General features: G+C 28.2%; 1 protein-coding gene across 1 annotated transcript in view; it reads left to right on the top strand.

The window, feature by feature from the left end:
* The window catches only part of LOC113371358 (S phase cyclin A-associated protein in the endoplasmic reticulum), a 37,847-nt gene continuing 23,547 nt past the window's right edge, over window positions 1-14,300 (top strand). Inside the window, exons 1-19 of the mRNA XM_026611987.1 lie at window positions 1-226; window positions 295-485; window positions 778-982; window positions 1,054-1,548; window positions 1,677-2,518; window positions 2,592-2,889; window positions 3,048-3,389; window positions 3,548-3,717; window positions 3,797-3,890; window positions 4,413-4,654; window positions 5,447-5,536; window positions 5,695-5,853; window positions 5,920-6,090; window positions 6,276-6,368; window positions 6,434-6,583; window positions 6,744-6,891; window positions 6,990-7,080; window positions 7,153-7,419; window positions 7,905-8,028. Coding sequence (XP_026467772.1) covers window positions 139-226; window positions 295-485; window positions 778-982; window positions 1,054-1,548; window positions 1,677-2,518; window positions 2,592-2,889; window positions 3,048-3,389; window positions 3,548-3,717; window positions 3,797-3,890; window positions 4,413-4,654; window positions 5,447-5,536; window positions 5,695-5,853; window positions 5,920-6,090; window positions 6,276-6,368; window positions 6,434-6,583; window positions 6,744-6,891; window positions 6,990-7,080; window positions 7,153-7,419; window positions 7,905-8,028 — 4,260 coding nt within the window. The 5' untranslated portion in view covers window positions 1-138. The remainder of the gene's footprint in view (window positions 227-294; window positions 486-777; window positions 983-1,053; window positions 1,549-1,676; window positions 2,519-2,591; window positions 2,890-3,047; window positions 3,390-3,547; window positions 3,718-3,796; window positions 3,891-4,412; window positions 4,655-5,446; window positions 5,537-5,694; window positions 5,854-5,919; window positions 6,091-6,275; window positions 6,369-6,433; window positions 6,584-6,743; window positions 6,892-6,989; window positions 7,081-7,152; window positions 7,420-7,904; window positions 8,029-14,300) is intronic.

The following is a 14,300-nucleotide window of genomic DNA, read 5'->3' as shown; positions in this document are numbered from 1 at the left end:
TTCATTTGAATTGTTTGCTTTACTTATTGAAGCACATATATTTAATGAACTGCTCTTATTCTAATTATGAATCATTTTTCATTTTACGGTATTCAAAATATTAAATTTTTATTCAGTGACAGCTGTCTTAAAGGTTAGATGTCTGATTTAAAACAACTGGTTGCAGAGGAGGGCCGAGAAGCAAAAAATCTCTTGGCCTTTCACATTTCTGTTAAATCTGATTCAAGTATTTTTGTTAATAAGGTTGCATATTATTTAACGAATCACTTTTATGTAATATTATTTTTATTGCAGACAAATTAGCAAAGAAACCTCCAACTATTCCCCGCACAGAATCTAAGAGCAAGCGATTAATCTCTTCGTCTTCAGCTGATTCCAGTAATCAAATGACTCCAAGAATTCGATCAGCATCAACTGGTCGTGATAAAAAATCAGAATTACATGCCAGATATTGGGCTTTGTTGTTTGGAAACTTACAAAGAGCTGTATGTATTTCGATTAGTTTTTAGTTATACCACAGTCCGATACAAATGAATAATATTTTAATCAAAATAATTTCTAATGTTTAATGAAGAAATATTCTTTTATTTGTAAGTGCTATTTAACTTTAGAATTTGTCAGTTAAATTTTAGTTTTGATGAAGGTCTAGTTAAAGTTTTGCGAACAAATATTGTTAAATATCAAAGAGTTAATATACTCATTTTATTTTTATTGTTTATTTATTCTAAAATCAGTTTATTAGTATTTCAATTCAAATTTAACTAAAACTTATTCTAGGTTGGAGAAATTTATTCTACAGTAGAAAATTTTGAAAATTTGTCATCATGTCAAGAGGCTATATTGGTTCTAGAAAATTACACAAGGGAATTCAGAGCACTTGCTGATTGGTTCCAGTTAAAATGGAGTTTTGAAAAAATGCCCCCACCGCAGAGACCATCGTCATTAGCATGGGAAATCAGAAAAAGCAGTCCAGTTTTTTTGAGTATGACAAATGCCTTTGTTCTCGTGAATATTCAACACATTATCATATTATTATAAGTTTATTATTTTCAGATTCAAATCGCAGATATGGTGTATCTAGCGCCAGTACTTCGGGTAAAGGAAGCCCATGCTTTGATAACTCTGGAAAATCAAGTCCCTGTCTTTCTGAAATTGGTTCTGATAAGCACAATGATATCAAATTAAGTGAAACTGAAAATCGTGGCACTGCAAATAGTTCTTTAATTGCTGTGGCAGGAAGTGTTCCAAAAGTGCCTGAGTTAAATTCATGTGATACAGGAGGGAGTTCTAAATTTGAAACTGTGGACAGTAGCAGAAGTACAAAGTCATCAAATAGTTCACAAAGTTATGTAAATGATGGTAGCACAGATGACCCTTCTTCGGATGTTAATAAAAAGGAAAGTAATATAAGCAAATCTTCTGAAAGTGCTACTAGTAGTATTAATGAAATAATGGATAGAATGGAATTGGAGTTTTTGAGTAAAATTTTTGATAAAAAGAAAAAGTGTGAAATAAATTCAAATACTATTCCTACCGAGACAATCCTTTAAATCATAATACAACTACTAGTAGTGATTGTATACCGGATATTAAAAACACCAAAGAAATTTCTAATGTGAAACCACCTTATTCTGCTGCTGTTTCAAAACCAAAATTAGTAAACCTTGCTTCTAAAGTTTTAAAATCACAACCACTGACTCTAAATAAAAGCAATAATGAGTGTCTAAAAAGAGCATCCAAATTATCTGGTCAAAACCAAAGTGGATGTCAAGCATTCAAGGATGATCATTTTGTTAAATTTAATTCATTTAAAGATGAAAATACAAAAGATATTTCACACGGGATACAAGATAAAAGTTTGTCAAAATCACAATTGAATAATTCATTAAAAACTGTGCAAATGGTGCAAAAACAGAATTTGAAGAAAATACCAATATCATCAAATAAATCTTCAGTTTCTTTTGAAAATAAATCTTTGCAAAATCGAAGTAAAACTATGACAGACATTCATAAGAAAACAAGTACACAATTAAGTAGGACGGCTAGTATTAAATCTAGATCAAATTCTGTAATGCCAGTTAAGGATGTTATTGGAAATTGTAAAAATCATTTGAACCCAAATGATACAAAATCATTGAACCATCAAAAACATAATTCTAACAGATATGCAGTTGGTGTAAAAAAAACTAAAGATGTGAACATGAAAGCAAATAAAATTAGTGATTCTGTTAACATTTTAAAAGTACAGGACAAATCTAATTGTCTGAATAATAGTATGCAAACTAAATGTGAAGATGGTTGGTTAACAGTAAATAGAAAGCGCCGTCCTAGTTCTTACTTGACAATGAGATTTTATCAGCCTTCTTCTTCCACTAGTCTTCCCACACTAACATTTGATTCCAATGATAAGCCATTAGATACCCATAAAAATAAAATAATTAACTTAGAATATGAATATAATGGGGAGTGTTATGACACAGTTTCAGGCTTGGAAGCAAATTTTAGTGCTAACCCAATAGTTAACAGTAAACTCATAAGACAAAAATCTGACCTAACTGGTTTAAAAACAAACAATTCACATACATCTTTAGAACAAAATGCTCATAAGGAATCCAAAAATTCAGTTGCTAAAAAACAGAGATGAAAATTGGTCAGGAAGTTCAACAATTACAATCATAGGTTCTGATAAAACTATGAGCGCAGAAACTTTAGTAGGTGATCAATATGATCATAAAAATATGTCAGAAATAGGTGATGGAGAACCAGCAAAAGTTGTTAAAACCCGTAAGGGTAAACAATTACAGGAATCATCACAGCATGAATTGCTAGAAAAGCATAATTTTGATTATATAAATTTGTCTCAGTTGCCTAAATGCTGCCCCAAAGCAAGTATTATTGATTCGAAACCAGAGGCATCGAAAGTGCCAAAATTTTCGTCTCTTTTATCAAGCCAAAATAAGCATAATAATAAGAAGATTGTTAGCACTGACTCTGTTAAAAGGAACCCAAAATCATTGAATAAGGTAATCATGGATCAACCTCTCAAGTCGCCAAAGAAAAAGAGTTCTCTCACCAGTTTAAATACACATGCAGTGAAGTAAAAGAAAGTTCCAACAATACTAGCATACCTACAAAAATCAACATTGAAAAGTCACAAAGTTGTTCACAAATATGCAGAAATGTAAAAAATTCTCAAACTCCTATTAGCAAGATTTCAACAAATCAGAAGAACATGCAACTGCATTTTAGAGAATCTTCAACTAGTTCATGTTATACTAGTCAAACCAGTTCACCTGAGAAAAATTTTCAGTATTCAATTAATAGCGAAATTAATTCTGGTTCAGAGCACAGTAAAGGAAACTTTGATTATGGTGCTGAAACTATTTCTGGTATATATATTTTTATTTCAATATTTTTCACATAATAATTTGTTTTACACACACGCACATACTATAATAATTTTATTTTTGTGTTTTTGCACTTAGTTTATACGACAATGAAATTTTTCACTATAGTACTTAATGCATATTGGTATTTTGGTTTTTAGGAAATCTGAATTACAATGATATATCATTAACTGATATTGAGGTAAATGAAGATATTTTGTCTGACCAAGATCAGCGAATGCTATTTGAAGAAGAAGAAAGTTTACATAGGCAGATAAGAGAATTACAGTACTGTGAAATCGATATTGATACAGAAACAGATGAAACTGAAGTAAGATTGTTGTGATATTTATTACTACTAACTTACTATAATTTATATAAATAAATGTATGGCAATAAATATTTTTTAGACTGACTGTGAGGCACTTACTGAAGGTGAATGCACTGAACCTTTTGAAATACCAGGAATGTCTCTGGAAGTGAGATATGAACCTATATTGTCAGGTATAGTTTATTTTCATTTTGTAACAAAATCAGTCAAAAATATTTTTAAATAGAATGATTTCAAATTTACTTACCTGAATATTATCTTTGTTTGTTAATTAATATTGCTAATAATTTGTTAATAAATATTGCTAATAATTTGTTAATAAATATTGCTAATAATTTGTTTGTTTGCTTTTTTGTAGTTCGTCTTTCTATATCTAATGATCAGACTCATTTAGAATATTTTTTTTTGACTACTATTAATTAGTTGAAGAACACTTTAACTGAATATATTCTACAAAATTTGTGTTTGCATTATGCTTTTAAAATATATGCCTAACAATTAGATGTTAGTGTATTAATTATCAAAATCAAGTTTGATTAGTATAAGAACTAAAACTTTACTTACAATAATTTGAGAACACCCGCTATTTGAAATGTAATTAATTTTTTTTATTGCCACTTTTAAAAGCAAATAAAAAAGTGTTAAATATTAGATTTTAAAAATTATGATATTTTTTCTATTACTTTTGTGTTCAGAAATGTCATGGGGTGAGAGAGTTGATGCTCTTGCTACATTGGAAGCTCTCGTGGCTCGCCATCCTGGTCGAGCTATGCAATTGCACCAAAAGCTTTCAAGTCCTTCGAGAAGGAGGTCTTTACCTGAGACACTCAGAAAATATCAAGCTAAACAAGCGCGGGCGCAGCAGAAACGGCAAGCACTTCAACAAGAAAGATCTTTGAGAATTCAACAACTATTAGCAAGAGTAGAAGATGTTAAGGTGACACATTTAATACTAATTTTTTGAAGTATTATTTCATATCTACGCCAAGAATGTGCATTTTTTATGATTTATATTATCTGCCTCCGATACCTCTTTTATCATTCAAGTGAAACCAATTAAAGCATTGGAAAATATATATTTCAATACATTAAAAAATTATAATATATTATTGAAAGTTAAGTGAAATGCTAATAATTTCACCAGTATCAATATTTCTTATTATTAGTATTTATAATGATAATGATTTCAATTGATCAAATCATATTAATAATTTAATATCACTATCAATATCAATAATTACATAGGTTCACACATTTTCGATGTATCTATGCTGTTTTATCATTTTGTACTGTTATGTTCAATTATATTAAAACTTTATTATTTTCTTGATCAATCATAAATATTTTCAAAATAAATGTCAATGAAATATTAATATAGAAATTGAATAGGCTTGATGATATGGAATCAAATTGCTATTCTTCTTAATTATTCATTTTTAATTATGTATGTACTTCTTTCTGTCTTATTTGAGCGACAAATGAGGAAATAATCTTATTTGGTTATGTTTTGAATAAGCTTGATGAAAGCATGAAATAATATTTTTAATTATGGATTATTACTTGCTTATTAATGAATACAAATTAGTAATTAAATAAAAATTTGCAATATAAGTTTATAACTGTGTAGAACTTGTTTCCAAACAAGTTTGTATAAAACACTGAAATAATGATTAAAATAACTAAATGATTTAAATGAAACATTTCTTCATCTGTAACCATTTGTAAACAGGCGGCTCGACATCAATTGATTGAGGAAAAGAGAATTAGAATGGAACAAAGATTACAAAAAGCTGCAGAAAATCGTGATCAGCACTTGAAGGTAAACTTATAATATATATAACTTATAACTAAAATATGTATAAATTATGTATTTTCATATCTATAATTTATGCTTACATATTTTTAAATTGTATCTATTGTGATAGTCAAATATTTTTTATTGTTTTGATAAGAATGAATGTGTAATTCTTTTTACAGGGCATTGTCAGAAAGGCTCATGATGAGGAAGCAAAACTGAAAGAAATTGCTTTCATAAAAACTTTAGAAGCACAGAATAAGAAACATGAATTTTTGGAGTTATGCAAGGAGCAGAGTGGTAGATTGCAAGGAATACAACAGGATAGACAGAAGAAATTGGTATATATTTTGAATTATTTTTTGCGAATTGATGTTATTTTCATAGTAATAATTTATATATTTCAGGAAGAGAAAGCTGCTAAGGAAGCTGCAGTTGAAAGACGAAGGTGTGCTTTGGAATTAGAGAGATTAAAAAGACTGGAACAAATGAGAGAGAGTCGAAAAGAAAGAGAAGAAAGAGTGGGCAGGAGACAAGAGCAAAAATATCAGGCCAGGCAACGGATTGCTAGAGAAAAGGTTCCAATAAAAAAAATTGATTGCACATTGTACCAGCTTTCAATAAAAAAATAATGTATTTATCTTTTTGATTAATTGCATATTTAAATCCGGTCACAAAGAACTTGTGTTGTCAGTTGCTTACACTATGATTTTTCTATGGCATATATTTTTTGGTAAATATATTATTGCTTTGTTACTTAAAGGCACGGGATAGAGAAGAAAGGCTGTCAGCTTTACAAGCTCAACAGGAAGCAACAGTTTTCGAACTTAAGAGGAAAATTAACCAAAAGCAAGAAGTAATGTATAATATTTATATATATATTTATTTATTTATATATATAATATATAAATATGATTATAGGAAACATCTAGGAGACATGATCAGCAAATTGAACATATAAAACAAAAAGCTGTTGAATTATCGAATCCTCGTGATTTTATGGATGAACCATTAATTCCTGATATCACACCTTATGCAAACATCAAAATGTGTAATATTTGTAAAGTCATGGTAAATATTAAATTTAATTTTGATATAATTCTATTATTTGATATTCTGAGTTATTCAAACATGTTGCAGTTCAAACTGGCGATAATGCAAAACATACTATTTACCATAATATATTTAGTATGTAGTAAGTTAAGTATATAATATGATATTCAATTTTCAGTTGAAGTCAGAAATTTATTTACTAAGTCATATAAAAGGAAGATTGCATATGGAAAATGTACACAGCTCATCACTATTATCTGATATGGCTCAAACATCTGATGTTATGCAAAAATATTATATGCAACATATTTGTGATGCTCCTGAAGGTATGGATTTTGTAATAACGAAGATATATGAATTAGTTTTCTGTTTTATTTTAAATAATTATAAGTTATAAAAATATCCATATTATTTATAATTTTAGAGGAAATATCTAAATTGGAGCGTGCCGCAAAAGAAAACAACAAAAATATGAAGAAGAAATCAAAGAAGATACGTCAAAAATTGATGAAAAAGTGAGAATACAAAATATGTTATTATTTATAAATGCTATTTCTACGATTGTAATAAATTTATTATATTTTCAGTCCTTCAGAATACACAATGCACATTCCAACGTATGATGCACTGCCAACAAATCATAATAAAATTTTGACTTACATTAAGTCTTTACAACTTACAAATACAAAAGTTCATGCCAATGTTGTCGGAGCAGGACCGGATAAACATTTACAAGGACTTTTAATGCACTTGAAACAAAATTCAGCTGATAGGACCATGTTTTTGAAATCTGGAGGTTTGACAATACTGTCACAAATTATTTCCCGAGGTCCAAATAAGACATTCACAACCAAGTGAGTGAATTCATAATTAAACAAATTTATAAAAAAATGTATTCAAAAGCTCTGTTAACACTTTATGACACCGAGAAACTTTCAGGTTCCATTCAAATTTTTTTCATATTTAACCAAATATATTAAAATCTTAATTCTATAACGTTGTCAAGGCAAGCAGTATCAATATTTATGAACTTTGCTAGGTTTTTCAATCTGAAATAACATTATCATACAGAGAAGTATGAACATTATAGGCTGCTATGACTTAAAACTCACAATTCATTAATACCAAAAGAATTGTTTAAACATAATTTTTCCTTTTTCATTTGCTTATATAGGCTTCTAATAACTTATTTTATGTTCCCCTAATTCCTTTGAATGTAAAACAACAATTCGGCTCATAGAGACTTTTCTTTTTCTTGTCATTCGCCGATTATTTTTTGTATGCTTATAAAAAAATTATTTAGATCATGTATTATTAAAATAAATTAATATTTTATCAGGAGTCTAACAATAGCTGCACAAGTATTTAATTATACTTGCATGAATCATCAAGAAAATCAGAAACATGCTATAATGAGCAATGGCATTCTATCACTACTAGATGTTCTGAATACCACACTACGGGTAAGTTTTAACTAATACAGTATTAGTAATAATTCATATTACGACTTATTGTCTTTGATAAACTTTAATAAACTTCTTTTTATTATAAAATTATCAAATTGACTTAACGTTCATATTACTACATTTTAATCACGATCTCCTTCATACAGATAGATGTTTATTCTATTCTTTTGTTAATTCATATCTATTTTTCGAAATGTCAATAAATACACTCAGACCTTAATGTTCTAAGGTTTATACTTGGTTATCCATGGGTTTATACTTGTTTATCTATGGGTTTATAATTAGTCGATTTTTACTTGAAAGCATTTTTCTATAACACTTGATATAAAATCGAATAACTGATGTGATGTACGGATAAATTTAATTTCGTTTTATTTTAAAAGCACGACATATTTGAAATTGAAATGATATAAAATACTCAATAAATAAATAATTTCATGTAATGGTTTCTGGCATTGATCTATTGCCGAAACTTTTCGTTCCGGTAGTAATTCTTAACAAAATTAAAATTGATTTTTTTCTGAACATTTAAATTTTTCAGATTTATTTTAATTTAGATTTTTGACAAATTTCAATAATAACTTCTTTTCTAAAACTAAAAATTGTTTTAACCCAATATTGACCGATTTTACCACTTTTTACGCCATTTATGCTTTTATTAAAAATACGAATCAAATTAATTTCTGAAAAATCGTTTAGCATTTTTCACCAAAATGGCGACAGATCCTGCAAATCTTCTTAATTATTTCCAATGATCAAAACTTATCTTATAGATTTCAAAATATAATATTATAGACCGTTTTTGAGTAATCTTTATTAGAATTTTAAATCAGAAACTTAATTTTGTATCTCATATTTTTAAGAATTATATAAAATTACTAGCTGACCCGGCAAATGTTGTTTTGCTAAGTAAGGTATATTCTAAACAATTTCTAGAGAATCAAAAATATTAATACTTTAAGTGTATAAGGATATGTTGTTTCAATGCTATATACAATGAGGTATTATAAAAACAATAAATCCCATTAGTTTGTCTATATTTTGTTAACACAATCAAACTGGAAGTTTTATACACTTTCTATAGAAAACATGGTATAATCCAATCCAAGTTTTTTTTGGTCTTTCGACTTATTGATTACGTTTCGAGTTTTTCAGATTCTTCAGATAGAAAATAAATTATTTCTTTTTTGACCTGCTTTTTGAAAAGTTTCAAGTAACATTCGTTGAATTAAAGTAAATTTAATAAAAAGTATATATGTAGAGCAGGGCGAGGCACAATGGTCCAATTTGACTTTGAGCAAATATAAACTATATTGTGAAAACCATAACAATTATATCACAACAAATAACAGATATCAAACGAACAATTATCTGAGTTCAGTAAACTGCCTTCTACTTCATCAATTTTCTACATTGATGAAGTAGAAGTAGTGCTTTTTTGATGTCTTCCAAAAGTTTGTTATCTAGACCTTTTTACCCTATAGGCGGGGTAACTTGAAACGGGCAGGTGGCAAAAAGGTTTAAAGCCTTATTATAGTTTTAAAGATAATTTACAAAATAATTACATTTTTAACTAATGCTAAAAAACTACCAACGGAAGAAAATACTTTTATTATGGATTTTCAAAGATTACCGTTTATCTCCCCCATTTCAAAGATTACCGTTTTCAAATCAAGGTTATAGCTGGTTATACATCTTTACTCTACTTTCAAATATTGTTGTTAAACAATGCTTAACTTTACTGATTATTGACACATCGGTGGTGGACCTTTTTAATCCTGGACCTTCATATATTACTATCTATTCTGCGATAAATTCTGGGAAATTATAACTGGAAAAATGTTATTTGACAAAATGTCCATTTGATCGATACCAATTTTAGGTTCTGAATTTAAATAACATAAATAAAAAATAATATGACCTAGAAAATGTTTTATGAATACCAATGAGTATATAATTATACAAATGAGATCTTTCAGAGCACCATGTTTGAGAAAAATATGTCAAAAAGTGCATTTTCATATTAACATATCAAAAAAGTTTATATTTTGAGTCTCTAGTAACACTTGCGGCCCGTTTACTAACGTTTTTGTATATAAATAAAACTACAAACAAAACTACTTACTACAAATTAATCATAATAAAATAATATTCAAGTAAAATATCCTATTAAACGTAATTGAACATCATCTGTCAAAAACGTTTGACATTTCACGTATTAGCCACCGTCCATTATTTTATTTAAATGACGCTTCTACAAAAATTTTCAAATTAAAAATGTGAAGTTTCTACGCGATTTTGAAATAATATCTCACCTTTCCGACCATCTCTGGATTGGCACGAATTTTTCAAGACTAAGACTGGCCAAATCGGTTAAGCCATTTTCGAGTTTTACCGAATCATTTGATCGAGAGCTCCATTTTCATATATAAGATTAGTTAAAATTAATAGTTAAAATTATTTATTTCAATAAGTCTATAAGTCTATAAGCGAACTTTATAATTATAGCTAGATTTTTTTTATTGTTTGAACAGCAATCAGAACTCTCACTTATATGTTCTATAAGCTGTTTGTTAATTTTAATTTGAAAATTTGCTTTATTTGTCTTAAATACATACATTGATTTTTACATAAAGATACAAATTGTATACACCTATTCTGGGAATATCATTATACTATCATAATATAATATTGTTTGCATATATATATAATTGTTTCAATTAGCTTATATAAGTATGAAAAGAGCTATTAAAAACATACTGCTGTTTGTTAAGGACTTATGACTACTTATGTATTTCATGAGAGGCAATGCATCGATTTACCATTCTCTTATGTGTGGGGTATTTTTGATATTAGCTCTTATGTCTAATAGTTAGCATATGATTGGATGTTGCAGCTATGTCCACGAAGGACGATATCCACTTCGAATTATATTGTGATCTATAACCCCAAGTGGAAATTTGACATCAAAGCTGCCTGATGTGGTTGCTGCTAGCCCACGCTCTAACCGATATCGCCACCGCTGGCCCATAGCTAGAAATGAAATTAAAATTCGAATCATTTTCGATTTTCGAAAAATTAACTTTTTTTTAAATTAAAAAAAATGAAATTTTATAATTAAAAAAAAATCTCCTTTCTAAAAACTAATCATTTCTTAACACTGTCAACACGAGCAAAATATTTTTAGATTCTCAAAAACTGCTATTTTTTTGCACTTTTTTGCATCTTATCAGCGCGTCCCCTCGTGAATACGAACCAAATCTTTTTGAATCATTCTGATCGGATTCTCTGTTTTCCCAAAAATTCATTTTCAGCACTATTTGCTCTGTGTCTCTGAACCTGTATTTGCCAAGCCAATCAACAAGAATCGAATGTTTTTTTAATCGATCTAATCGGGTTTCTCGAAAACTGAATTCGTGCACTTTTTGCTCTATATCTCTGAAACGGCTCGACCTGTCTTTGCTGAAAACGAATCAAGTCTTCCTGTCAGTGCGAATCGAATGTTATTTAAATCGTTCAAATCGGTTAATCCGTATATCTAGAAAACGCAGATTTGAAAAATAGTATATACACATTCATTTTATCTAATTGTAAGGTATGCCAAAAGGTTTTCAAACATTTGAAACTTAAAGATATGCAAACATTTTTATTTTCGATTTTTGGATAAGTATAAGTTATTACGGTAAGTTAAAAAATACGATAAAAATTCATTTTTATATTTGTATACTCTTAACTTTTTCAAAATATTAATTTGTGCTGAATATCGATCATGATACTTTTAGTCTTATTTTATAATAAATACATATTCTCTCTAAGTTTTATGACATTATAAGCGTACAACTCTATTTTAAAGAAACATTCAAACATACATTCTTATGTTGAACTTATGTTCGTGGCACCGCGTATATAGGCGTGTCGCCGCTTCAACTGGGCGTGGTGGCTTGTGTTAGTGGGGTCCTTGATATTTTCCGTGGGCTGGGGAACTCCTTCCGTAAACCCCGAGATGGCTCAGTAGTGGGGTTAACGGCTCTGCGTTGCATTAGATAGTCGCTTTTATCACTGCGCTTTTCTTACGTTGCGTTGTTGGTGAAGAAACGAAATTTAACAAAATGCGGGCGTGCTCGAGTGAACAACTTGTTTTTGGATTTCATAACATCCTTATATTTGCTACATAGAAAACCATTGCTAAGATGGTCATGCATTGATCATGCTAAGATATGGCGTGTACTGTTTCATATATTCGTTTATATTTGTTTTTTTCTTTTTTTATATAAAATATTGCTTTGCAATTACGGTAAAACTGCTAGGTTTTAAATTTCAATGAAAATGGTGACATATGACATTATTATTTTTTCGTTTTTATTAATTTGAAAGATTTTGTTTGTTACATTTTTTATGCATTACTCTACATTTACTCTACATTAGGCATTTTTCATCTTCTTCAAGATCTAATAATAACACCTGGTGTTTGAATATTTTCTTAACTGTTTAAATTTTTTATCTTTAATACATTACTCTACATTATGCTATTTTTCATCTTCTTCAACTAATAATAACACCTGGTGTTTGAATATTTTCTTAACTGTTTAAATTTTTTATCTTTAATCTTAAAAATTATTTGATACATGATATGGAAGATAACAACGTATATAATTACCACTCTAACATTTCCTGAAAAGGATTTTGCCAAATATTTTCCTTGTCATGTTTTTTTTTATGAATCTATTACAAATTTTATTTTATAAAATTATTATTTGTGTGAAAACCGGAAAATCATACTACAACGAGGATAAATAAAAGGAAACTAGTTTTCGAGAATATATTAACGAATCTTGTATGGGTACTATAGAGGTGACCATGCGTCCCGGTTTGCCCGGTTCAATTCCACATTTCCATCTTGTGTCCCGGATTTGTCTAAAAGCAATATTTGCCTCGGATTTATCTTTTTCTCCGGATTGTTCCGTTTTTTTTAATATTAGTAAGTAATTTAATAAAAATTACGAAAATTGAATAGAATTTTATACTAGGCTAGAAACCGAAAAAAACTTAGATAAAAAAATATAAGATATAATATAATATCATAGATAAAAAGCATTACATACATTCTTTTTTTTTTCATTGAATTGTTAATGCCGTCCCGGTTTTGATTTGAAAAAAATGGTAACCTTAATACGGTATATATATATATATAATATATTATAATAATATATATATATATATATATATATATATATATATATATTATTTTCTAGTTTTAATACAAAAAAAAGATTTTATAATTTTAATTACCATTAAGTTTCTAACGTAATTATCACATTAATTAAATAGTTGTTTAAAATTATTTTAATTAATCAATTTTGTTTTTATTTAGAGATGTAGAAAATGCTGTTGGGATGTAAACTGTGCTCTATTTGTTCAATTCATATAATTCATTAATTTTCGTTGTTTTGATGAAGCGCCCCTCCTTTTAGCGATTACTTCTCGGACCAGCAATATTCATAAGAAATTGCTGTTTTCTGAATATATTATTTCCAATTGTAATTATAGATGTGATATATTTTATATAATAACGCATATATGTATATCATTACTTATTCTTTACAAAAATCGAATTTCTAATTCTCATGAGTTCTGAACATTTTAAAATATTTAAAATACAAAACCTGTTACTTATAAAATAACATAACATAATTAGATATCAGTGAATCACAATATGATTTTGGGTATTGGCTTAAACTTTATTATAATGAACAATTCCCACAATTATTTTTTAATCTTCAACATTAATTTACTCTTATCACTGTGTGACTGGTAATTTGTACCACGCATCTTAAAGGCCATAAGAGCGCGCACTCGGATTTATTGAATCTCTGAATATTACGACCATTGAAAAAATAGCTCTGATACAGTCGTGAGAAACTCTGAAATTTATATAATATTGATATAATAAGCGAGGAATACTGAATTTTTAGTATTAATGTTTAAGATTTATAAAACAATGATGTAATAGTTATTTATTATAACAAATAAACAATTTATATTGAATTATATAGATAAGTAGGTTTAATCTATTTATACTTAACTGTAATGCAGTGAAATGTTTGAATATATATATATATATATATATATATATATATATGATAAAATTTATTTCTTGGGCATCCATCCAGTAATTAAAAAAACAGTTTTATTGAAAATTGTTTTAATTTAGAGAAACATACGTTCGGGTCTGATTTGACCCATCTTTCAGTGCTACAAATAAATATTCA

This window comes from Ctenocephalides felis, unplaced genomic scaffold (genome assembly GCF_003426905.1).
Source record: "Ctenocephalides felis isolate EL2017-DRISC unplaced genomic scaffold, ASM342690v1 CF-g0.4_SCAFFOLD_01492, whole genome shotgun sequence".
NCBI lineage: Eukaryota > Metazoa > Arthropoda > Insecta > Siphonaptera > Pulicidae > Ctenocephalides > Ctenocephalides felis.
This window is presented reverse-complemented; position numbering and strand designations above follow the sequence as displayed.